The 26,691-nt window shown below is 37.0% G+C and overlaps 1 protein-coding gene across 5 annotated transcripts in view; it reads left to right on the top strand.

The window, feature by feature from the left end:
• Nucleotides 1–26,691, top strand: part of PIK3C2G (phosphatidylinositol-4-phosphate 3-kinase catalytic subunit type 2 gamma) — a 414,912-nt gene that overhangs the window by 332,749 nt on the left and 55,472 nt on the right. For 3 of the 5 annotated variants that reach the window (XR_013522259.1, XM_017975799.4, XM_035255240.3), the window contains 4 exons: nucleotides 83–263; nucleotides 737–858; nucleotides 4,227–4,335; nucleotides 24,153–24,228. Coding sequence is in view for 3 of the 5 variants with exons in the window: in XM_017975799.4 (XP_017831288.4) it covers nucleotides 83–263; nucleotides 737–858; nucleotides 4,227–4,335; nucleotides 24,153–24,228 (488 nt within the window). In the remaining 2 variants the exon portion in view is untranslated. The remainder of the gene's footprint in view (nucleotides 1–82; nucleotides 264–736; nucleotides 859–4,226; nucleotides 4,336–24,152; nucleotides 24,229–26,691) is intronic. The other 2 variants (XR_013522260.1, XM_035255241.3) reach the window with 2 other exon arrangements.

The raw sequence follows: 26,691 nt of genomic DNA, 5'->3' as shown, positions 1-26,691 counted from the left end.
CAACACAGGGAAACAGATAGTAAATGAAATGAGTAGATGCAGAGGAATGTTACTCACGATCTTTTCTTTTACATTTCTCTAGGAAGATAAAGGAAAGTCTGGAGTGTTTCCCTGTTAAATTGAATAACTTGATCCACACACTTGCACAAATGACAGCCATGAGCCCTGGCAAATCTACTTTTCCCCAGGAATCCTGTTTGCTGAGTACAACTAGGTCAATTCAAAGAGCAGAAATTTTAGGATTCAGCAAGAAATCCAGTAATGTAAGTTTAAAGTCTGTCATCTTGTCTTAAGTATCATTTGACTTCATCTCAGACTTCCCTTCACTATGCGACACAGCGTTTCTTATAATTATTCTTACTACGCAAATGAAAAATTAGGTACGATTTAAGCAGAAGTGTCATTAAGAGGATGTTCCCAGGAAAAATCATAACAACAAGAGCTATTAGTAGAGAACCATTGACGAGAACAATTCCTGTCTTGTGGTAGAGTATAAATCAAGAACTAATTAAAATGTTAACAAGAAGAGCAAAAATTCGCCAATTTGTTCCTAGCACATATGATCATGATAGTCTTAGATACTGTTTACAGGTAATTTGGCCTTTATGACGTGCATCTCTTAGCTTTTATGATAATGTTTTGCAGAAAGTTTCTTCCTGTGTTTGGTTTACATAAAATCAACTTTCAGAATGTATCACAGGCTGTCTCTTGATTTCTGTCTATTCATTTTCTGCAGCTGTATGTGATCCAGGTGACACACAGCAGCAACGAAACAAGCCTGACAGAAAAATCATTTGACCAGTTTTTAAAACTTCACAGCCAACTTCAGAAGCAGTTTGCATCACTGACTCTCCCAGAGTAAGGCAACGTCCTTTTACATTGTTTTGCCTTCAGTATTTGTCCTTGAGCGAAAAAGAAAAATTATGGTTATGGGATTTTCTATTTGTGAGCAACACAGTATTCTGACTCTAGTGCCATTGAATCTATCCCAGCAGAGAGTCTGAATTGCTCTCAGAGTGAAGAATCTTTTGTCTCATAAAACAGAACAAGGTTTGCAATTTTCTATTTACTTCCAGGCATTGATTTTGTAGACAGACAATTTCAAAAGCTACTTAGTTTTTCTTCGATTATTGATAAAATGGTCTTATTTGCCTGTTTTAAAATTTAATCCTCTTAGTTATTTTCTATAAAAATGCAATTGAAATTGAAAGTGCAGAACCAATTTGGATATGTTTAAAATGTTTCCTTTTTCAAAAAATAACTGCAGTAAAAAGTCTATATATATATTTTCGTTTCTATACCACAAAAGTAAATGTATTCATATTAATTAGTATAGTACTAACTCATTTTGTTGCCATTAATTTTTAACTTTTAAATTAACTTTCATTATCTAAATTTAATTTGTTACTCTGTTCATTTGGAAGCCATCTTGAAAATCATTATTTTCATTTATGTTATAATGGAAAAATATTAAACATAATCAAACTAAAAAATCATAAAAAATAACTGCTGTTTAAATAACTCTTCTAAAATTCATCACTTAACCCGTCAAATTTTTGATTATAGACTTCAGTCTATTAAAAAAGGTATACCTTGATTTTTAAAATGTGAGCTTTCCAGAAATTATGATATTGCATTTAGGTTAATCAAATATTGTTTTATCTACAGTGAGATTTTTGTTAAGGAAACGGTCCTTTTATGATGTAATTGTTCATACCTCACCTGGTATACTTTATACATGTGAATTTTTACTTGGCTTTCAAATTTAGTCACCTTCCAAAATATAAATATAAGGAACGTTATCAGTCCATGGGGAAATATTGTATAATGTTAAAAACTGAGTAGTTTACATTCATGAAATAAAAACTGTACATATGTAAGAGGGATTTTTAAAATGCAGATGCTTTAAGCATCAGAAAGTCAAGAAATTAAGAGTATACTCAAGAGACTGAGAGGGAGGTAAAGTTATTCTGGAAACTTTTAGAAGTACCATCAAGTTTTAGAATTACCAAAAAAATCTGATAGAATAACTGAGAAAAAGAGACACAGGCAAAAAGCTTCAACATTAGGCTGCAGATACCACATTCAACATCAGTGTTTGCCATGATATCCTCGTAATTAATTATCGAGAAGAATAAATGAATATTTATTTAATGGCTATCCTTTTTCGGTTTCAAAAATGTCTCTGTTCTACACTGTACCTCTTCAATACATATCAGTATAGCTTGTAAAACTTTAAAATTTCAAATAATCCATCTCAATAGGCCTCTTTTCAGTTTTCAGCTTTTGTTAAGATTCTGCTTTGCTCATGTCTGCTGCCTGGGGATTCTTACATTGATTTTCAAACTGTGTAAGCAAACTGTGGAAGCAAGGAACATCTTGTCCTATGTGTCCTGACCACTGTTTGTGCGCCAACACTCTCAAAGGGGCCAGGCTCACCACGATGCACATAAATGAAGGATGAAGATTCCCTCTGACTTCTAAATTTCCTGAGAGAAGTCCTACGAGAGTTAGTAAATGTGATCTGGAAGGCGTGGTCAGAGAGTCAGAGTCATGAAGAATGAAATACCAATCAGTCCATTCCATCTAACAATGGGCTTCAAATCAGCTATTTGTGTTTCCGGGTAACTTCCAGGAGTACACAGGGATTCCTTAAAATAAATAATTATATTTAGAAAATTAATGTGCTTGGTGAGAGTTGACTTTCTTCTTCCAACCATCCGAAATTTTATTTTGGTACACTGATCAGGCTATAGAAACTTCTGAGGAACAGGCAAAAGGGCAAATCAAAATATTGGGGTTGTATTGAGAAAATGAATTACTCTAATAATCAGATATCAAATTGAGTCTTTGTCAGATGTTTTCTTTGTAACCTTTGTTGCGAATGAAATTGAGGGAGGATGTGATGGTACTGTCAGACAAAAGGTCATAAAAAGTAATTTCAGTAACTACCTGCTGTACTTGGCAGATGAGTAGAAGAAGTTTCAAATAACAGTATTATAGAAGCCTTCCTCAATTTTCATGTACTCATTTATACATAAGATGTTTTAGTACCTGCATCTGTAAAAGCATTAACAAAGTAGTAGAATTGATGTTGACTTCTGTTTTATTCTACCAGCAAGGAACATTCATACACAGACATATGAATTAATACTAAAATTAGTCTAATCTCTCATTTACCAAATTCATTTACCAAAAAACTGTATATATATATATATATAATATCTATCTACCTGTCTATCTATCTATCTTCTATGCTGTATTTTCAATTAATTGTATACTGGTACTATTTTTCATGATTAAATTTAAATAAAAAATTTTAAGACTTTTAAGTTGGAGAGTCTGCAAGCTACTTTAAAAAATAAAATGTTCGTTGCTTAAATATACAAGCATAGAGTTTGGGACTTTCCTGACATTTCCAACAGGAATCAGTGGGGTGGCATGAAATTGTCACATACATCTGTGTCTTTGCTGACTGTCCTTTACTATCCTCCATATTCATTTCCCCTCAAAGCATGGTAGCCAAGCCATGGTTCGTACAAAAGGAGCAGAAGTGTGGATGAGGCAGCAGTGACTGGAGTTAGAGGAGGCTGCTAGGTAGTTCCTAAAAAGGTATATTTGGACAGCAAGATATGTTACCAAATGCTACCCATCAATAGGTCAGCCCACCTAATAATTGGTCTTAATCAAGTTCAACCCATCAAGATGAATCATCAGCTTGTGCAAAGGAAATTCTGCAAGGAGTCAGACTCTTGGGGAAAGTGTTACTTTTTTAGAGGGCTAAGAGCAGTTGGAAGCATATGTCTCTTGCTAAACTGTTTCATTTAGTTAGTGTAATGGTGTCTTTAGTGAACCCAGAAGAAACAATACAATCTGAGCCTTTTTAATATTTTTGAACCATTAACTTCAGAAAGTATTTTATTAAGACCCCACATATGTTTAAAAGACAAAATGTGTGGTCTACCATAAATGCAGTAAGAAAGGGCATATAAATAAATTTAATATTTCAAATTAAATTAAATTTAGTATTAATATTAATGGCAGTTAATACGGCACAAATGACCATAGCCATATTAATAAACGTCTTAGGATTAATCACGTAGACTATAACTTTTTCAGATGTTTTCATTGGCCCTTCCGTCTGATACAGCTGTAACTTCCTCAACAATTCTAAGATGCAAAGGCCAGTTTTCAAACTAATGATGACCTTTTTTATCTTAAAACAGGTTTCCTCATTGGTGGCACCTACATTTTACGAATTCAGATCACAAAAGAGTCAGAGATCTAAATCATTATATGGAGCAGATATTAAATGGATCATATGAAGTTGCAAACGTATGTTATAATTTATTTTTTATTTTTCCATAAAATATCACCTGTTTTATATGTTATTAGTGGGAGTGGTGGTTTATGCCTGTAATCGCAGTACTTTGGGAGCCCAAGGTGGGAAGATTGCTTAAAGCCAGGAGTTGAAGACAATCCTGGGCAACAAAGCAAGACCTCATCTCTACAAAAACTTTGTAAAATTATCCAGACATTGTGACACATGCCTGTAGTTCCAGCTACTCAGGAGGCTGAGGCAGAAGGATCATTTGAGCCCAGGAGTTGGAAGCTTCCGTGAGCTGTGATAGTACCACTGCACTCCAGCCTGGGCGACAAACCCAGATCTTGTCCCTAATAATAATATTTTATGATAATGTTCTTTCAGTTCATTTATTCAATGAATATGTATGCCTAATATGTGTAAAATATGTGAACTGAGAACTGTGGAGGAGCAAAACAAGTATAGAACCTTGACTTCCAATAACTTCAATGAAGTAATATGTGATGAAGGGACTGTCGACGTTGTGAAGTGCTCTGGAGTTTTAGAGGAGTGCGAGTCATTCCCGACTGCAATAACAAAGTTTTAGGGATCAGAGAGCATCTGAGCTGAACCTTTAACAGTGGGTAGGATTTAACAGAGGCAGCCTGGGGAAGTGTTTCAACAATATAAGAAAAGTCATGAGTGAGAAAAAACAGAAAGGAATTGTATTTTTAAAATTTAAATCTGTTGCTGCTATGACAAGGTACCACACACTTGGTGGCTTAAGACAATATATATCAATTTTCTTTCAGTCCTATGATTCAGAAGTCTGAAAAACAGGTTTTGTGGAATTAAAATCAAAATGTTAGTGGCTGGTTCTGGAACCTTTTCAGTTTCTAGAGGCTGCTTGTGTTCCCTGACTTGTGGCTCTCTTCCAGTGACTCACTGGCACACTCTGACCTCTGATCATGTCATCACATCTTCTTTGGCTCAAATTCTGACACTCCTGCCTCCCTCTCAGAAGGGCTCTTGTGATTACATTGTGTCCATCTGGGTAATTCAGGATAATCTCACCATCTCAGGATTCCTAATGTAATTTTATCTGCAAAGTCTCTTTTGCCATATTCAGAGTTTCCAGGGGTTAGGACATGAACATCTTTTGGTGGGGGGCATTTTTCTGCCTATCACGGTGTCTAAATGTGCAAGGCCACAGTTCTGATGGATCTCAGCATTCTTGGGAGGTAAGAGTGGTTAGAAACTTAAAACTAAGCATTAAAGAGCTTATTAATCAGGGGTCTCCAAAGAAACTGAACCAGTAAAATTGTGTGTGTGTGTATGTGTGTGTGTTTGTGTGTGTGTGTGTCGCAGAGTGGGGAAAAAAGAGTGAAGAAATTTGCTTAATGGCTCACATGACTGTGAAGGTGTAAATCCAAGATCTGTAGGGTTGGCTGGCAGACTGGAGACCACAGGAGATTATTTACCGTCTGGGTCCCAAGGCATTCTGCTCAGAGATCAGTCTTTGTACTCAGGTCTTCAATTGATTGGATGAAGCCCACTCACATTATGATATGCTTTACTCAAACTCTGCCAATTTAAATATGAATCTCATCCAAAAAAACACCTTCACGGAAACATACACAATAATGTTTGACCAAATATATGGGCACTGTGACCCAGCCACGTTGACACACAAAATTAACCATCGCAAGAGTTGTGAGGTTAAAAACACTGTGGAGCACAATGGCCCTGACCTCTTTGGTAGATCTCGGCCCTCCGTACTAGACTAGCACGTTGTTCTTCTTACTATTTTTTTCTTCACTTTTAAGTAGTAAAATATAAACCCACATTCAGAAAAATCCAAAACAGAAAATTAAACAATTCGTGGGTAAATTTTAAGAACACCCATGTAACCATGTAACCATGCAGTAGTTTCAAAACATGTCTGAAAATTCTTTGCCACCTTCCCATCAAGAGGAGGCAGCTTGTGTCCTAACCTCTTGATCCCAAGAGGACTTCTGCCATTTGCTCATCAAATGCAATACGGTGGAAGTGGCCCTTTATGATTTCCAAGATAGGTTAGAAAATGCCATGCATTTTCTGACAATTTCTTTTGGAATTGTCACTGCGGGAGTCTTCAGCTGCCATCTTGGTGTGCTATTACCATTCATCCTTTCTGCCCATGGCCAGGCAGTGTTCCTGGGCATAGCACTATGCAACCAGTGCAGCCTGCTCCAGAATGGGCCGTGAGCAGGATTACCAAGATCATTCTCTACTGTGCCAGAGATCTCCTTCATGACATTTATGTGGGATCATGCACTGAAGTAAAGGGAAATACTAAAAGTACTATTAATATTTATTTTGTAATAACATCCAAAACAGAAAAATAAGAAAGGATGAATCGTAATAGCACACCCAGTCATAATTGTGCTGTCCAGAAAGATCACTCAGATACGCAGATCGCATTTGCAGTATGTTTGTTATGAGCAAAGGAAGAGAAATGAACAGTCTGTGCTCACTCACTATGGGGACAGAGTAGTGTAATAGGGAAACTGAGAGAATGATAATGTCAGCAGGAGGGGAAAACAAAGAAGTAAAATAAAGTAATTGTTGAAAATAGTGTCAGCAGAACAAGAGACAAGCAAGGTGTTGTATCTGCGTTCTCACTATAAAATTATTGAACATGTTTGAATGTATTTGCCTTTCTATCTCAGTCAGTGGGGAATGAGTTACGACAGAGGCTTCCGCCCTGCGGGATCAAGGCCACTTCATTCATCCCATTGGGTTCCAAGTGATTTTTGCATGTTAAAGAAGCACATGGAATGTTGACATCTTGGTGTCTCTCGCTGATGCTGATGCTGACATTCTCTCAAGGTCATGTCTGTTCATTTATACTGTAGTCAAGGGCTGTGGATACGGCAGTAGCTGTAAAGGGAAGTGCTGATGGAATGGTGGATGGATTGTTACCTTTGCATGCTGAGGGCTGTCTTACTGTAATACTAACGCCGTTTGGAGACAATACCTGTCCAGTAACTGCTGAAATGGTCACGTTTGGCCTATGTGAGCTGAGGCAAATAAGTGCAAAGTGAAAGGGGGTCTGATTTTTGGGCCTGATGTGAAGAAGGTGAATATTGGAAGCAGCAGACTTTCAATAGGAAACTCCTAAATGAATGTGCTGTGAATGCTCACAAGATGGCTTAAGATAGAAGTATTAGCAGAGGGCTGTCATGAGAGCAGAAGGCAAAGAAGCCAGGCATGTACGGGCAGAGAAGATTTTTTGTAAAGGTATGGTTTAGCACAGCAAGGCTTAATGAATATTGCTGCCCATTATACTCATTGCTGCATGGGGACATATGACCAAAACCTCCAAACATAGCTTGCAGTTTTCATCACTTCCACGTTTGCAAATGTGCTAATTAAAGTACTACCATAGAGGCCCCACAGAGAGTTTTTATCTTGTTTTGTGTCTCTTTTAACCTCCATTGGTCAGTATTTAGGGAAAGGAATTCCAGGTGCTGCATTGTTTTTATCTTGAATTGAATTGAAAATCTAATGGGAAAAGATTAGATTTCAGACCGAAATACTGTTGTGAAATCATACACCCTAAAAATACTTCAAGTGAGAATATTTCAACCATCTTCTAACACTGGAGTTTCCAGGAGGGGAATCCTGTTTTGTTCCATAATAGTCTCATACTAACAGAAGCTAAAATTATGGATGGAATACCTTTTCCCAAGATATCCTTGGGAAATTAACTTAGTGGATTTTGCACAATGAATATTTAGGGTACAATACCTTCCTGAGATGTATAATCTCACTTATTATTTCCCCTTTCTGGACTATAAAATAAATAAAATAGTGCTGTATTCATAGATGCCAAATCATCAAAATTAAATGTGGACACTGAGAAGGCTCGATGTATTAGCTGCCACATTGAAAATTGCTGTCTCACTCACTCAGCAAGTGTTTATTGATTGCCTACGTTTTATACTGTCTGGCCAGGGGTGCCAAAATAGTACCCGGTTACCAATTATTTTAGAATAAACTGGGGAGGTTTTAGAAGGAATATTCAGAGGCCCCATCCTTCAACATGCGTGTTCTAAAGGTAGAAGGTAATATATTAGGTATCTGTGTTGTTTTTCAGCAATTCTAGGGATTTCATGTGTACAACCAGGTCTGGGAAACTCTACCCCAGAAAGTCGGAAGTTGAATCAGACAAAATGCTGCCATAAGAAGCTTAGTCTTGGTCTATATTCTGTCTATGTTGATATGCATCGGTAGCCTGATAAAGATTTTTGTAACTTCACACTTTGAGTATTTTCTCCCATATTCCAAAGGAATTTTACAGGACTTGAGATAATATTCATTATATGAGTTATATTATGATAGAACAGTAATGCTGTCATCAGGTGCTGCTCAGCATTAAGAAGCAGTGTGTGGTACCCAGACACCAGGAAAATGAAAAAAAAAAAAAAAAGAAGCTGTGTGACCTGACTAATCACTCATGCTCTCTATGATGCATAATGTAGTCAGATTTTAATTATCTGCAAGTAGGTTAATCCTCATAAAAGCATTATGCATCTCCATATGTTTATGGACACTTACCTAAGTCAGTTTGTTTATATTCAGGAAATAAAAACATAATTTTAAGATTAAATGAAACATTTTGGCCTAAAGATCACATAAATAATTCCAAGCGAAATCATGTTATTTTCAGATTTTTTAAGTTTCGTATTATCAATACAGTTCCCTTTCTTTATATATATGTTAACATAGTTCTCTACATAAACATTAGAATCTATTCAGTCTGTGCGCCATAAATATTTTTACTATTTTAAGTGATTTGAACTGCTTAGAAAATGCTTTCATGCATTCACAAATTTTCTTTCCTCTTATTAATAAAATAAGAGATTTAAGTTGAATCTATACCATCTTTGCTGAATACTTCTGTAATAGAACAATCTGCATCTCTGATTCTAGAAAAATTCTCCTAAAATGCTTTTCACATTTTATAGATGCTTGTCTTATGACAACATAGGACAAGTAAAGATAATCCTATATGTTTCTACACTAAAACACACTCCGATTTTAGCTGTATGATATATTTATTTATAAGAATTATAAAATATTTTACATCACTACAAAACTTTGTAAAGACTTTAAATTTTTACTGGCACTTACTATGTGACACTCTTGATTAAGAGCTTTAAGTTGGTTGCAGACAAGAAATTGGAGAGATAAAAAGAATGCAATATACACTTTACTCACAGACATGAACATAAATAATATATGACAGTGAGTGGAAACATGCAAGAAAAGGAAGTAGAAAATGCAGCTTTAACATGAAATTGAACAACCTTAACTTGCTAATATCAGATATTATTATGTGCCCTTCTAGTGTCATTCTTAATTGTAAGCAGTATTACTTTTGCCAAGGAAATGAGATAAAGAAGCAGCTTTAAAATCAGTTAAGTTAGATAGGCATGAGGTCTCTGGGGATTTGGTCTAAAGATGCCAGAGCGGCCCGGGTGGAGGGATGCCTATAAATCTCTGAGGTTTCTCTGTCTGTCTCTCTCGCTCTCTCTGCCTCACACATGCACACAACTGACAAAAGAAAATGGACTATTCCAATACCTCTTCTAAAGAGCTGCTCCGTTTAGAAATCCTTGTTCCATATCTACTTGGCTCGTTTTTAGCTTCACTCATTTCCTCAAAACAGATTTAAACTTTTTTTCTTTCAGTGTTTGTAGTTCATTCAAGTTCATTCTTGTAGTGCTAACAAGAATTCCTTTTGCTTCTTTTAATTTTGCTCTCTTTTGGTGAAACCGTGTTGTGGACTAAATAAGAACTTTATGAAGAGTAATTAGAAACAGGTAATTAAAGTTACAGCAAATAATAGCAGTACCTAAACAAATGCATACCCATATTTGAGTTTAGCTGAGATATTCAAACAGCTGTTGTTTTTGTTTTGTTTTAAATTTTTTTTTATACTTTAAGTTCTGGGTACATGTGAAGAACATGCAGCTTTGTTACATAGTTATACACATGCCATGGTGGTTTGCCGCATCCATTGCCCCATCATCTACATTAGGTATTTCTCCTAATGCCGTCCCTCCCCCAGCCTCCCATCCCCTGACAGGACCCGGTGTGTCATGCTCCTCTCCCTGTGTCCATGTGTTTTGTTGTTCAGCTCCCACTTATGAGTGAGAACATGCGGTGTTCGGTTTTCTGTTCTTATGTTGGTTTGCTGAGAATGATGGTTTCCAGCTTCATCCATAAAATTTTTAAAGCCATAGTCACTGTGAGCTTTAGTTCTTCTCAGTATTGTTGCTCATTACCAGAAGTTCCTTAAAATAAGAAATTGATTTTTCTTAAGGTTTAAGCAGTATTTTTTTAAAGTAGAAATCAAATGCCAAAATAAATCCAAATGGATAAATCCTAACCTAATAGTGAACATATGTTTCTTGTTCCCTGCTTGCTAAACCCAGATGTTAATTACTACATTTGTCATTACATTGCTCTTTTCTTATTTGGAGCTAGCTGAGATTATGTTGCACGCAGGATAAATGTCATATGTGTACCATCAGTAAAACCAAGATTACTTTACACAGTCTACTAAAATGCTAATGACATTTTAAAACTAGAATTATAAAGGATTCTTTAGGAGTTCACTATTCTTCACAGTGTCATTCTTCCATGTAACTCTAATATGAATATAGTGGGTTGAACTACATTAAAGACTGGACATTCTGACATGCTGCTTTATTTAAAAAGCAATAAAATAAAATTACTGTTCAACTTTGATTTAAAACTCTTCTGGGAATTCGTTCTTAAATTCACATTTTTACAGCACTTCATCGTGTTTGAGAGAGATAGATTTAGCTTATTGTTTTAACTCCCTGAAACTAAATCTTGCAGCCAATTCTAGATGTTGGCTGACCAGCTAATAAATGGGAATGCTTAATGTGCTATTTTTAAAGAAAAAAAATGGATCTCTCTGTTACATTACATTACTTCTGGCCTTTTCAACTGCTTTAACTCTGCAGTCTTTGATAACAAGAATATGTTCAGATGACATAGGAAAAGCACTTAGGTTTTAAGTAACTTTGAATTGATCAGCTCTCTCAAAAAATCAATCAGATTAAATTGTAAATGACTTAACTGGCAAAGAAAATATTAGTAAGAACTCTGAAAAACTATAAACCGATGCAAATTTTAATTTAAAATAATTCAATTGGTTTTCAAATTTGTTCTTTATTGATTGCATTGTTAAATTTAAAAGTACATTATTAGACATTGAAAATCCTATATTAGATAAACATATCTACTCTAACAGTGTAAATATATATATATATAGAGAGAGAGAGAGAGACACACACACACATAAAACCTCAGAGCATTTCATGTAGTCTAATGCATCTACCTGAGTCTTGATATCCAAGGACAGTAACTTTAGATCCCCCAAGAATAATCCCAAACATTCATTCATTTGTTCACCAAATATGTAACACTCTACATAGGAGAAATGTTCCAAATATCTAACAGCTTAGTGCACAAGCACTACCTAATCAGGATGATGGCCAACCAGGAATGTGCCTTTATGGCCTGATGAGCTTGTATTGGCTTAACATTTACTGTGATGGCAAAAAAAACCTGGGAACGGAGAGTGGGGCAAGCAGAAGTTTGAATCTAAACCCACTGCATTTGAGTTGCCCATAAGGCTTCCAGAGACGTCAAATTGGAAGGTGGATTCATATATCTCGAGTTTAGCGGGGTAATTAGGCTGGAAATATTCATAATACAGTTATCAGCCAATAATAGGTTATCAAAGTCATGAGACAGGATGAGATTACTTATGATGAGAATATAAATACAAAAAAGAAGCAGTCCGAGAAATAGATTGTGCAGAACCCCAATTTCAAAGCTTGAAGAGATACAGGAGAATTAACAAAGACGGATCAGGAGCAAGCAGTTGGACACTGGAAGACGGTACTGCCTGGAATTTCAGAGAAAAGCATATTTCAAGAAGGGACAATAAGCTATTCAAATGCTACTGATGGTCAAAAATTGAGAATTGACCACTGGATAAGGAAAAATTGATATGATTAGTGAAATGAAGAAAAAAACAGTTTGAAAGGAGGCTGGCCATAGCAGCTAGAGTGTATTTCTCTAGTAGAGAGAAATAGAAGAGTCAAGGAAATACAGCACCTGCAACTGAAGCATCCAGGTTCACGCATTGGGATTCATCAAGAAAACAAGTCAAGCCACAGAGAATGGAGAAAAGCAACAACCATCCACTCAGAAGTAACACAGAACCAGGGGAGCCTCCCCAGCCCAGCAAAATGGTCAGTGAGCAAACCCCGGGAACCACACTTCTCCCATGAATCTTTGCAACCCTTGGGTCAGGAGATTGCCTTGTGGACCAACTCCACTAGGGCCTTCAGTCTGACACACAGAGCTACGCGGGATCTCTGCAGTGCCACCAAGACACACGTGGAGCACAAGGAGCTTTAGATATCAACTTCTCAGCAAAAGCGGCTGCAACTCTGGCCAAGCGAGAGGTTAGACTCCCATACATACCCCTAAGAAAAGGGCCAAATCCAGGAGGCTGAGCAGCAATGATCTGCAGGCTCCATTTCCACAGAACCAGGCAGGATAAGACCCACTGGCTGAGAATTCCAGTCAGGTACGGGTAGCAGCATTGCACTTCCCTGAGACAGAGCTCCCGGAGGGAGGAGTAGGCTGCCGTCTTTGCTGTTTTGCAGCCTTAGAGTTGTTACCTTCAGCGCAGCCACCCTAAGAAAAAAGGCAGCAGTCTGACCGCTTTTTTTTCTTATTTGGGACCCTGACCCCTCTTCTCCTTATTGGGCAGGATATCCCAGCTGGCATCAGCAGCCACTCTCACCAGTGTTTTCTAGCTGGCAGTGCTTTCCGAGCCTCTCTGGGATGAAACTCCCACAGAGGAGGACAGGCTGCCATCTTGGCTCTCTTAGTTTTAGCTGTTGTTTTCAGGCTCTAAGAGTCTGAGGTGACTAGGGCTGGAGCGTTCTCCTGGCACAGCACAGCAGCTCTGTGGAGAAGCAGCCAGACTGCTTTTTCATGTGGGTTCTGGATCCTGTTTCTCTTCACCAGGCAGAATTTCCTGACCGAGGTCTACAACCACCCCTGTCAGTGTGTTCAGGCCAGCAACGAGTCCATGTGTCCCTGGGATAGAGAGCGAGCTCCCAAATGTAGAGCAAGCCACTATATTTGCTATTTCAAAACCATTGCTGTTGGCAACTTCACTGTAGGTTCTGAAAAATCCAAGGTGCCTGGGGACTAGAGCAAACCCCCAGCATACTGCATCCCAACAGAAAAGTGGTCAGACTGTGTGTTACATGGGTCCCCAACCCGGTATCTCCTTAGTGGGAGGGTCCTCCTGGCCTGGGTCTCCAACCATCCCCCATTAGATATATCAAGACAGTAACAGCTCTGCAACTCCCTGGGACAGAGCTCCCAGTGGGAGGGGTGAGTTGCCATCTTTGCTGTTTTGCAGCCCTTGTCCCGCTGTCTCCAGGCCCTGGAGAGTCTATGGAGATCAGGGTCTGGTCCAGACCCCCAGCACAGAGCACCCACTGCACAGAAAAGTGGGCATACTGTTCTTCACACAGGTCCTGGTCATCACTGCTCATTAGGCAGGGCTTCCCAACCTGGGGCTCCAGCAAAACTACCCTTCCCCTGCCTGACCACTTTAATCAGAGGCAGCCCAGCAGTTAAAGGAACACCCACATGCAGAGATGAGAAACAACCAATGCAAGAACTCCAGCAACTCAAATGGCCAGTTATTTCCTCCATTGACTGCACTAGTTCTCAAACAAGGGTTCTTAATCAGGCTGAGTTGGCAGAAATATAATTCAGAACATGGATAGGAACAAAGATCATTGATATTCAGGAGAACAGCAAAACTCAATCCATAGGAATCACAATAAAATAATACAGGAGCTGACAGATGAACTAGACAGTATTAAAAAAAAACCCTAATAGATCTGATAAAGCTGAAAAACATGCTAAAAGTATTTTACAATGCAATTCCAAGTATTAACAACAGAATAGACCAAGCTGGGGAAAGAATTTCTGAACTTGAAGACTAGCTCTCCGAAATAGTCAGAAAAAAGTAAATATAAAAAGAATGGAAAAAAATGAACAAAACCTCTGAAACATATGGGGTCATGTAAAGAAACCAAATCTATGAATTATTGACATCCCTAAAAGGAATGGGGAGAAAGCAAACAACTTGGAAAATATATTTCTGAATATTATCAATTGAAAACTTCCCCAGCCTTGCTAGAGGAAAACAGTAAAACTCAGGAAATACAGAGATTCTACAGAAGATAATCATCTCAAGACACATAATCATCAGATTTTCCAAGGTTGAAATGAAAGAAAATATATTAAAGGGAGTTAGAGAGAAAGGGAAAGTCACCTACAAAGGGAACACCATCAGGCTAACAGTGAACCTCTCAGCAGAAAATCTACAAGCCAGAAGAGACTGGAGGCCTATATTCAACATTCTAAACAAAATCTTCTACCAAGAATTTTATATCTTGCCAAATTAAGCTTCCTCAGCTAAGAAGAAATAAGATCCTTTTCAAATAAGCAAATGCTGATGGAGTCTGTTACCTCCAGACCTACCTTATAGGAGATCTTGAAAAGAGCACTAAATATGAAAAGGAAGCACAATTATCAGTTGATACAGAAACACACTTAATTACACAGGTCAGTGACACTTTACAGCAAACACACAAACAAGCTGGCACAATAACCAGCTAACAACACAATAACAGGATCAAATCCACATATAACAACACTAAACTTGAATGTAAATGGGCTAAATACCACATTTAAAAAGCACAGAGTGGTAAGCTGGATAGAAAAGCATGACCCAATGATATGCTATCTTTAACAGTTCCATCTCACAAACAGTGACACCAATAGACTCAAAATAAAGATATGGAGGAAAATCTACCAAAAAAAATGGAAATCAGAAAAAAAGCAAGAGTTGCAATCCTAATTTCCAACAAAACAAACTTTAAACCATCAAAGATACAAAAAAAGAGAAGAGTATTACATAATGGCAAAGGGTTCAATTCAACAAGAAGACCTAACTATCCTAAATATATATGCACCCAACACAGGAACACCCAGATTCATAAAGTAAGTTCTTAGATACCTACATAGAGACTTAGACTCCCATACAATAATACTGCGGGACTTCAACACTCCACTGACAGTATTAGACAGATCATCGAGGCAGAAAATTAGCAAAGATATTGAGGATCCGAACTCAACATTAGACCAAGTGGATCTAACAGACCTCTATGGAACTCTCTACAAAAAACAACAGAATATACATTCTTCCTATTGCCACATGGCACATACTCTAAAGTCAGTCACACAATTGGACAAAAACAATGCTCAGCAAATTCTAAAGAACCAAAAATTATACCAGACAATTCTCAGACCACAAGAAAATAAAAATAGAAATCAAGACTAAAAATATTGCTCAAAATGATGCAATTACGTGGAAATTAAACAACTTATGAATGGCTTGGGGGTATATAATGAAATTAAGGCAAAAATCAAGAAGTTCTCTAAACTATTAATACACACCAGAATTTCTGGGGCACAGCAAAAGCAGTGTTAAGAGGGAAATTTATAGCACTAAACACCCACATCAAAAACTTTGAAACATCTCAAATTAACAACCTAACGTCACAACTAAAAGAATTAGGGAATCAAGAGTAAACCAACCCAAAAGCTAGCAGAAGAGTAACCAAATAAGAAATAACCGAATAACAGGAAATAACCAAAATCAGAGCTTAATTGGAGAAGATCAAGACACAAATAAATTAAAGCAATCAATCAATCTAGGAATTAATTTTTTGAAAAAATTAGTAAGATAGGCCACCAGCTAGATTAATAAAGAAGAAAAGAGAGAAGATACAGATGAACACAATTAGAAATAACAAAGGGGACATTACCATTGACCCTACAGAAATGCAAACAACCGTCAGAGACTTACTAGGAGCACCTCTATGCACACAAACTAGAAAATCTTAAAGGGATGGATAAATTCCTGGACACACACACCATTCCAAGACTGAACCAGGAAGAAATTGATTCCCTATACAGACTAATAATGAGCCCTGAAATTGAATCAGTAATAAATAGCTTACTAACCAAAGAAAGCTCAGGTTCAGATAGATTCACAGCTGAATTCTATCAGATATATAAAGGAAAGCTGGTACAATTACTACTGAAACTATTCCAAAAAATTGAGGAGGGACTTTTCCTCAACTCATTCCATGAGGCCAGCATCATCCTAATGCCAAAACCTGGTAGAGATACAACAAATAAAGAAAACTTCAGGCCAATATAACATTGATGCAAAGATTCTCAACTAAATATTTGTAAACCAAATCAGAAGCACATAGAACTAATTCACCACAGTGAAGTAGGCTTTATCCCTGGGATGAAAGGTTGGTTCAACACATGCAAATCAATAAATATAATTAATTATATAAGTAGAACTAAAGACAAAAACCACATGATTATTTCAATAGATGCAGAAAAGGCTTTTGACAAAATTCGACATCCCTTCATTTTAAAAACTTTCAATAAACTAGATACTGAAAGAACCTATCTCAAAATAATAGAAGCCATCTATAACAAACCCACAGCCAACATTATACTGAATGGGCAAAAGCTGGAAGCATTCCCCTTGAAAATCAGCACAAGATAAGCATGTCCTCCCTCACCACTCCTATTCAGCATAGTATTGGAAGTCTTGGCCAGAGCAATCAGGTAAGAGAAATAAATAATGGCCATCGAAATAGGAAGACAAGAAGTCAAGCTATCCCTGTTTGCAAATGACATGATACTGTATCTCAAAAACCCCATTGTCTCAGTCCAAAAGCTCCTTAAGCTGACAGACAACTTTAGCAAAGTTTTGGGATACAAATCAATGTACAGAAAGCAGTAGGATTCCTATACAGCCACAAAGTCAAGCCAACAGCCAAATCAAAAATGAAATCCCTTTCACAATTGCCACAAAAAGAATAAAACACCCAGGAATACAGCTAAGCAGAAAGGTAAAAGATCTCTACAATGAGAATGACAAAACACTGCCCAAAGTAATCAGAGATGACACAAACAAATGGAAAAACATTCCATGCTCACGGATAGCAAGATTGATACTAAAATGGCCATACGTCGCAGAGCAACTTACAGAGTCAATGTCATTCTTATCAAACTACCAAAGATATTCTTCACAGAACTAGAAAAAACAATCCTAAGCAAAAAAGCATGATACTGATAAAACAAAACAGAAAAACAGACATATGTACCAATAGAACAGAACAGAGAGCCCAGAAATAAGGCTGCACACCTATAGCAAACTTTTTTTTTTGACAGACCTGACAAAAGCAATGGGGAAAGGAATCCCTATTCAAAACATGCTACTGGGATAATTGGCTCACCATAGGCTAAAGATTGAAAGTGGACCCCTTCTTTACACTGTATACAAGACCCACTCAAGATGGAATAAAGACTTAAATATAAAACCTAAAACTATAAAAACCCTAGAGAATAACCTAGACAATACCATTCTGAACGTAGGAACAGGCAAAGGTTTCATGATGAAGAAAGACACCAAAATCAATCACAACAAAAGGAAAAACTGACAAATGGGATCTAATCAACTCAAGAACTTCTGCACAGCAAAAGAAATAATCAACAGAGTAAACAGAAAACCTACTGAATGGGAGAAAATATTTGCAAACTATGCATCTGACAAAGGTCTAATATTCACATCTACAAGAAACTTAAACAAATTTATAAGAAAAAAAACAACCCCATTAAAATGTAAGCAAAGTAAATGAACAGACACTTAAAACATACCTGTAGCCACGGAGCATATGAAAAAATACCCAGTATCGCTGATCATTACAGAAATGCAAATCAAACCCACAATGATATATCATCTTACACCAGACAGGAGACCTGTTATTAAAAATTCAAAATATAATAGGTGCTAGAGAGGTTATGGAGAAAAGGTAATGCTTATACACTGTTGGTGGCAGTGTAAAGTAATCCAACCATTGTGGAAGGCAATATGGTGATGCCTCAAAGACCCAGAAACAGAACTACCACTTAACCTAGCAATCCCATTACTGGGTATATGCCCAAAGCAATATAAATCATTCTACCATAAAGACACATACAGGTGTATGCTTACTGCAACACTATTCACAATAGCAAAGAAATGGAATCAACCTAAATGCCCTGAATGGCAGACTGGATAAAGAAAATGTGGTACATATATACCATGGAATACTATGCAGCCATAAAAAGAGCAAGATCATGTCCTTTGCAGGAACGTGGATGGAGCTGGAGGTCATTATTCTTAGCAAACTAATGCAGGAACAGAAAACCAAATGCCATGTTCTCACTTATAAGTGGGAGCTAAATTATAAGAATACATGAACACAACGACAGGAAGAACAGACACTGTAGTCTACTTGAGAGTGGAAGTTTGGAGGAAGGAGAGTATCAGAAAAAATAACTACAGGAAACCAACATAACAAGCCTGCACATGTGCCCCTGAACTTGAAAGTTTTTTTAAAAAAGGAAGAAGATTGAATTTTTAATCAGGAAATCAATTTATGAATCTATTAATAAATTTGATAAGATTTTAATTAAAAAAACAGTTTGATGGGAATGTTAGAAACAAAAACTTGCTTGGAATTTGCTTAAGGGAGAATGTAAAGAGAGGAGTTTGAGATCGAAAGCAGAAAACAATCCTTGCAGGAGCTTTGCTCCAAAGATGAGAGTGTGCAGAGAAATGTAGGTCAAGATTTTTCTTTATTAAAATAAATCATAGCATCTTTATGAATTACAGTGACCAAAGATCATTAGGCAAGTGCAATAGCAAGAAGTAGAGGGCAGTATAGTCATTAGACATGGTATTCAAAGAAGGGCATTTTTATGAATGAAGAAAATGTAGAGCTTAGAAGAGCAAGGAATGCAAAGAGGATGCCTACCCCACCTTCCTCTGGGACCAGGAGTATTAAGAAAATGAGAGGGATCGCAGCTTCGGAGACTTGAAGGGGAAGAGCAATGGAATGCTCAGAGAATACAGTGTGTTCGGCACATAAGGAATTTTGCTCATGGCATTCTCCAAGGCTTATTGCTGTCTTTTCTTTTTTCCACCATGCTGCATTTTCAGCTTTCTTAAAACAAACATGATTGTAATGCTTTTCTGCTTTAAATTGGTAAGTAGGTCAAACTAGCTTTAAGCGAGACTAGTTTCCCTACAAAGTTTTCTCCTGCTCTCTGCTTCCTGTCCTCCATCCGCACTCTTCACTTCTGTCAGTGAGTCTGGACTTACTAACCGTACAGTCCTGGTTTTGATTATACCCATTCCAAACAGTCAATCATGTATTTTCTCTGGTGTTCAACTTTCTCATTTCTAGAACACGGTAGTTAAATTCAGAGTTTTTTACCTTGGAAACTACAAGCACATCAGGAATTAATCAGAAAAGAAACATTCTTCACAATGTGAGGATCTTCTGGGTATTTCAGGACACCTAGGATAAGTGATCTTGCCCGTCAATTTCTAGCTGTATCCTCTAGTCCTTGAAACAACCAAAAGTATGGCCACACACTTTCCAAACACCTCATAATCTAGGGTTGATAGATATAATACGGGTTATCCAATTAAACTTGAATTTTCCATAAACAATAATTTTTTTAGTAAAAGCAAGTCCAAAATATCGTATGGGCTCTCTCTGTTTTTATTTACCCTATCTGGTAATCCTGCATATGGGGAACCCTCCTGCATACATCATAGTCTAGGTAAAAATGGTCCCTTAGAGTTGTGCGGTATCCAACCTACATGACTAAATGTAGCAACTCTGTTTGGAGGTCAGTACCAGTGGAGAACCCTGGCGTAGGTTATTAGTGAGAGCAGTTGCAGCCCTGACATTTCTATACATCTCCAGACTATCTCCTGGCGCAATGTGCTGAAAGCTGTGGGATACACACGTATAACAAAAGTCAAGTCTTAGAAAATTTAAAAGTTGATCGTTTTGAGATCTAGCAATATTACTTTTTGTACCTTCTTCATCTCTTTTATTGATTTATCCTTCTCTTGATTCTGGATCTTGCTTGTTTATTCCCAGGAAAGAAAGTAACCTTATTACAGTAAGAACTTAGTATTTAGTCAACCACACCCAAAATTATAAATGAGGACTTGAAGGATATGACAGTGTAAACACAAGGGAATAATTAGCTGGTGGTGACATTTCAGACACTAATTGGAAAGATTTCTTGCCTACTATTGAAGTTTAATAACCATTGGGTAGTGAGGTCAAAATGTCACCAAAGGAAAGTAATTGACTAGTTGTCAAAAGGCCAAAGAAGTTCACATTTCCTTAACAGATTCTGCAGTCTGAGGTTTGATTTTATGCTTTAAAATAAAAAATCTTGACGAGGTCACCTCCTTGAAAATGACCTATTTCTTAATAGTAGACTTCTATTAAACAAGTTCACGAGAGATCAATTCACAGAGATGAAGATTGGCAACTTACAATGATGCATAGATGAAAACTGGTGACTAATTTACGGTGATGCATAAACTGCTACCCAGATGAGTATATCTGCATTTCAAACTGACGAATTCTGCATTTGAAGACAGACATCAGTTTGTTTCTGCTAAGTAGTATTTATTGAAGAGAAACACCGCATTAAGCATAAGTGAAAAAGTCACAGTCTCTGTGCTTGTATTTTACTGACAAGCTTAACAAGAGTAGAGAAAAGAGAATGTGGCAAACCCTGGGCAAATGGGTGGATAGGGGTAGAAAAGAAAGAAAAAGGAGAATGTAGGAAGACAAGGAGGTGGGAGAGCATGACACATCTGAAAAAGTAAACATAATTCAGCATTGGCCAAGCATTAAGTGCCAGATGAGAAATGACGAGAGAAGAACACGGAAATGGGCAAGATCCCAGTCAAGACCAGTCTTACAAGCTTTGTTCAACAGTTGGTCTGTTTCTTAAGAGTAATGCAGAATCACTACAGGTTTTAAGCAGTTAATTATTAGATTTTCATTTTGAAAGATTTGCTGGGCAATTGTGTAGAGACTGGATTGGATTAAAGGGCCCTGCTGTAACACAGATGAGAACTGACGATGCTGGAACTGAGTGGTATTAGTATATCTGGTGGGAGGAGGCGAGTAGGTGAGATATTTAGCAAGCACAATCCACAGGATTTAGCAATTCATTTTATGTATGGGGGGGAGAATAGAGAGTCCAAGTAGGTAAACTCTATTTTGAGCCTGGACACAGGAGAAGAAGCAAACTGAGGTGGAGGAAAGGGAATATCTAGTAGTGCACTTTTGTGGTTTAATTTGTCCTTAGAAGAGTCAAAAGAGCCAATAAAAAGATAGTTTGAGATAGAGGGCTTAGGTTTAGGAAACAAATCTGGAATAAAGATTTAGACTTGTGCGTTGTTAAACACGTCACCAAAGGTCATAATATCACCCAGAAAGGATACATTAGAGTAATGAGAGATGGGTCTAGATGTGAGAAACACTTAAACTTAAATCATAAACAAAAGGAAAAAGAGTCTGCAAAAAGTCTCAAAAGTGATGGCAAGACAAAGGGAAGACAGTCACTTGGGAGAACATGTAATACAAAAGCAAAGACAAGACCGAATTCACTAAAAATGAAATAGTTATATCAAGAAAAAGGAAATTCCCACTGGTCTTGAAATATATATATATATATATATATATATATATATATGTATATATTTGTATATATATATACATATTTTTGTATATATATATATATATATACAAACACATATATATATATTTATATATACAAACATATATATAAATACGTTTCTTATATATATATGTATTTTTTTCAGAGAGGGGTTGTTAGAGAAGATAATGAGAGCATTTTTCAGAGGACATTTAGTGGCAGAAACCTGAATGTAGTTTATCATAAAGTGAGTAGAAATTGAAGAAGCGGAGCCAGCGTGAGTGCAGACAATTCTTTCCATCGGTTTGTTTGCATCAGGGAAGAGAAAAATAACACACAATTTGCAAGGGGCATTGGTGACAAAATTTGATTTATGTGTGAGTATACTATGGGTGGTTTGACTCACTTGTTTGTTAGTTTTTAAAATGGAGAGAATTTACCATATTTTTCTGTTGATGAGGAAAAAAGGAAGAGGGTGAAGTGGCTAAAATATAAATGGGAATCTTCTACAAGGTTGCTGAGGAGGAGTAATAGAATCCAGGAAACAGATGAAGGGCTCGGCGTTAGATGATTTGCCAGGGCTGCGTAACAAAACACTATCAACGAGGTGGCTTAAACAACAGAATAGTACTGTTTCACAGTTCTGGAAGCTGAAAGTCTGAAATAAAGATGTCTGCAGAGTTGGTTCCTTCTGCGGGCTCTGAGGAAAGAATCTATTCCAGGCCTCTCTCCCTGGTTCTAGATGGTCATCTTCTCCCTATGTCTCTTTACCTATCTTCCTGCTATGAGTATGTCCAAATTTACTCTTTTTATAAAGACACCAGTCAATTAGATTAAGAGTCCATTCTACTCCAGTATTATACAATCTTAACCAATTATATCAGCAATCACCTTATTTCCAAATAAGATCATCTTGGAGTACTGGGGATTAGAACTTTAAGACATGAATTTGGGAGGGGGACACAATTCAACTCAAACAGATGGAAAGACATGTTTTTCCATTGTAAGAGGAAGGAAAGCTGTGTGTCTGTAGATCATATGGCAGGAAGTTTAGGAATTTTTATCTCTCTTTTATTTTCTTTGAAGCAGGGATAGTCATTGCTAGAGAAGGAGTCAGAGTTGGAAGTTAAAGTCTCCTGGGGAAGAGTAGAAAGAGCTATTGGACAGTGAGAGAAAAGAACAGGGAGACCGTCAGGCAGCTTTGACAGCTACCATGGTATTAGCCTATGAAAGGGGTAGTCCAAGGAAACAATTGTTCTTTGGTGCCCTTTAGGTAATAATGTAAGGTCTCGTGGAGAGGGCTACTTTGGTCATATAGTAGCTTACAACAAAATGTATGCCAGTTTTACTAAAGAAAAGCTGTTCTCGGACTTGCCGGTTAGCCATTCATTTAGTGATCAGGTTAAATGTCAATTTGTTTCTGATTATCCCTATTTAAAAGAGAAACATGCATCTCTGTACATAGTAAAATTAAATATAACTAGAATGTTTATTAGAGAAATATAATGTTTTCTCCACTTAATCGTGGTCTAAAGAGAGAGAACACCTTATGCATCTTCCTATCTCGAAATATCCCCTGACAGTTATCAGTGCTGTGAGTGTAGGCAGTACTCAGTGAGTATTCCTAGAATTGAACTTGAGCAGTAATGGTTACTCACTAAGTGAGCATCTGTGTCCCACTCAGAGTAATTTTTCTCAGAAAGAGCATCCAAGGATACACCTTGTTTTAGAAAAGTGAGATGTGAAATGCATGCATATTTGTAAAAATAAAAAATGTGACATTTACGATGAGCTCCAAGAGCAGAGCACACCTGAGCCTTTTGAAGAAATAGAAAGTGATCTGACCTCTAATCACACAAAAGTTTAGTTTAACTTAACGGTAAAATAATAGCATTGACTTACTAAACCTTGCTAATATACTTTCCATTTGTAGACTCTATAATAGGTATCTATTTTTAAATTACGTATATGGCAATTTTATGTAATAATGAATAGGAGTGAAAAATATAAGAAATAAAGAAATGTTTTGTTTTGTTTTGTTTTTCAGAGTGACTGTGTAGTTAGCTTTTTCCTCTCTGAGGCTGTGCAACCAACAGCGGAAGAATCATCACTTGTGTACCTAGGCAAGTAAATCTGTCATTCTACATGTGCAGTGATGTTCAATAGAATTGGACAAAAAGAAATCACAACTAAGTTTTTTTCACTTTTTGAATTAAAATATCTTTAAGAGGAAGGCTTTAATACTCTCTTCTAACCATTTCCATAGTATAAACTTGAACAATCCAGACATTGGAAAAATAAAACGTGCAGTTGTGGAGTTCTAGCGGAGCGGGACTTGGATGAAAGGTTGACCTCCACGCTGTCACTAAAACCGTTTCTCTGTGTTTCAAGAAATTAAATCGCAGAACACTGTCAAATCCTTTTATTTTGATTCTCATATTATTTCTCTGAAAGGTATTTTGAACACATTAGAATTTAGGACTATTGTTACAAAAACTAAAATAGTTGAGAAGTTGAGAACTTTTTTCTGTTTTCTTTTTTTTTATTACCTCATAGAATATTCAAGATTTGTTTCAGCAGTGATCGATTATATGCCCTATAATCTAAATGTATTGGGAATCAAATCTTTTGTCACTCAAAAATAACAGAACACATCTTTCCTAGCACAATATGCAAATTATTACAATAAGCAAGGATTAGGAGGAAGTTATTCCTTCTTGTGCTACTCACATTATTTTCTTTTTCATGTTTCTGAATTCTTTTTTTTTTTTTTTTTTTGAGACGGAGTTTCGCTCTTGTTACCCAGGCTGGAGTGCAATGGCGCGATCTCGCTCACTGCAACCTCTGCCTCCTCGGTTCAAGCAATTCTCCTGCCTCAGCCTCACGAGTAGCTGGGACCACAGGTGCGCGCCGCCATGCCCAGCTAATTTCTTTGTGTATTTTTAGTAGAGATGGGGTTTCACCATGTTGACCAGATGGTCTTGATCTCTTGACCTCGTGATCCATCCACCTCGGCCTCCCAATTTCTGAATTCTTAATTCCTTTGTCACAGAACTTTAGCTGGTTCTAAGTAAGAAGTACAATTTTTAAGCACTATTCCTGTCAGTTAAAGTGTATGTTGTTAAATGATTACAGGGTGAAATCATTCAAGTGTATTAAAATATTGGTTAACCTAGGAAAACATTAAGCAAAAAACTCAGATTTCACCGTTTTACTACCTCTGCAAGTTAATTAAAAGGGTGGATTCCAGATACCTGTGTATCTAGGCACATGACTAGAAAACTAATAGCAATATTTAACTCTCAATCTGGGATATACTAATACTCTTTGCCTTTACCCACTAACTATACATGCCTTGGGAGAACAATTGAGGAATTTGAGAAATTTATGTTTTTCGAATGCCAATTCAATTATCTGTATTCTCTATCTAAACCTTCTCTTTGGCTTCTGATTGCCCTTAGGCAGGGCCAACTGTATCCACTTCTGATCTGCACAGTCACATAGGGCAGGGTGCTTCTTGCCATTGATTTAACACTCAGCTGCCACTGTCTTAAAATTCTTAATATGTTTTGAAAAAGCATCCCCACATTTTTATTTTGCACTGGGCTCCACCAATTAATGTAGCTGGTCCTGCCCTTTGAATAAACACCAAAACCCTCGTCATGGCACCCTAGCCGAATATGGTACCACTAATTTCCTCTCTGTCATCAGGCCCTTCCTCATCTTGATCTCAATTCTCTATGCCCAGATTACTTGTCTTCTATTTCTGCTTCTCCATTCTTTCAAGAGTCCTTCCAAATGCAGCACAATTATCTCTGCTGTACACTTCTAGAATGTTATTTCTTCAAAACACTTACTGCAGTGATAATTCTCGCTTGTGTGTTCGTGGACTAGAAATCCATTAGGGGATAATCCATGTCCACATGGCTCACCATCGTATCCCCAGGGCCATGCACAATGTCTGGCCTATTATAGTTGTTCAATAAATAATTACTGAATAAATAATTGATGACAGAAAGAACAACTATGGAGGATACCTTGATATTCTCTATCAAGGTGGCTTGGCATTTGTAAAAAATAATTTTTGATTTTGTTTTTTTCTCTCTCATCATTATCAAAATCATGCTATTCCTCCCAAACTCATTACTTCATGTGTAATTGTTCTGGCACAAGAAATTCAAGGCCCCCCAACCACTAAAATTATCTTAAAGTTATCACTTGGAATTAAAAAATCTACAAATTATTACACTAAATACAGTGGATACCAGACTCAGCAAAGCACTAACGAAAAAGTTGCTGGATTTACTTTAAGTGTGTATTCTTTAACTCTCTAATGACATGATCCTATATATTCTCCAAATATGAATATGGCCCACATACCACCACAAAAAAAATGATAAAATTATCTATCTACCTGCAACTACTACATAGCTTTGACACACAGAAGATAGATATTTGTCAGGGTACAGAAATAATAACATAGGTAATGGAGTAGAACATGATCAAAGACAGCAATCGTCAGGGTTAATGAGCATGGTGAGGAGCCATTGATAGTTACAAATGATTGCAAACAAAAGCTTTCAGTC

Source organism: Callithrix jacchus, chromosome 9 (assembly GCF_049354715.1).
Source record: "Callithrix jacchus isolate 240 chromosome 9, calJac240_pri, whole genome shotgun sequence".
NCBI lineage: Eukaryota > Metazoa > Chordata > Mammalia > Primates > Cebidae > Callithrix > Callithrix jacchus.
The sequence above is the reverse complement of the archived record's forward strand: the minus strand, read 5'-3'. Positions and strand labels throughout refer to the sequence as shown.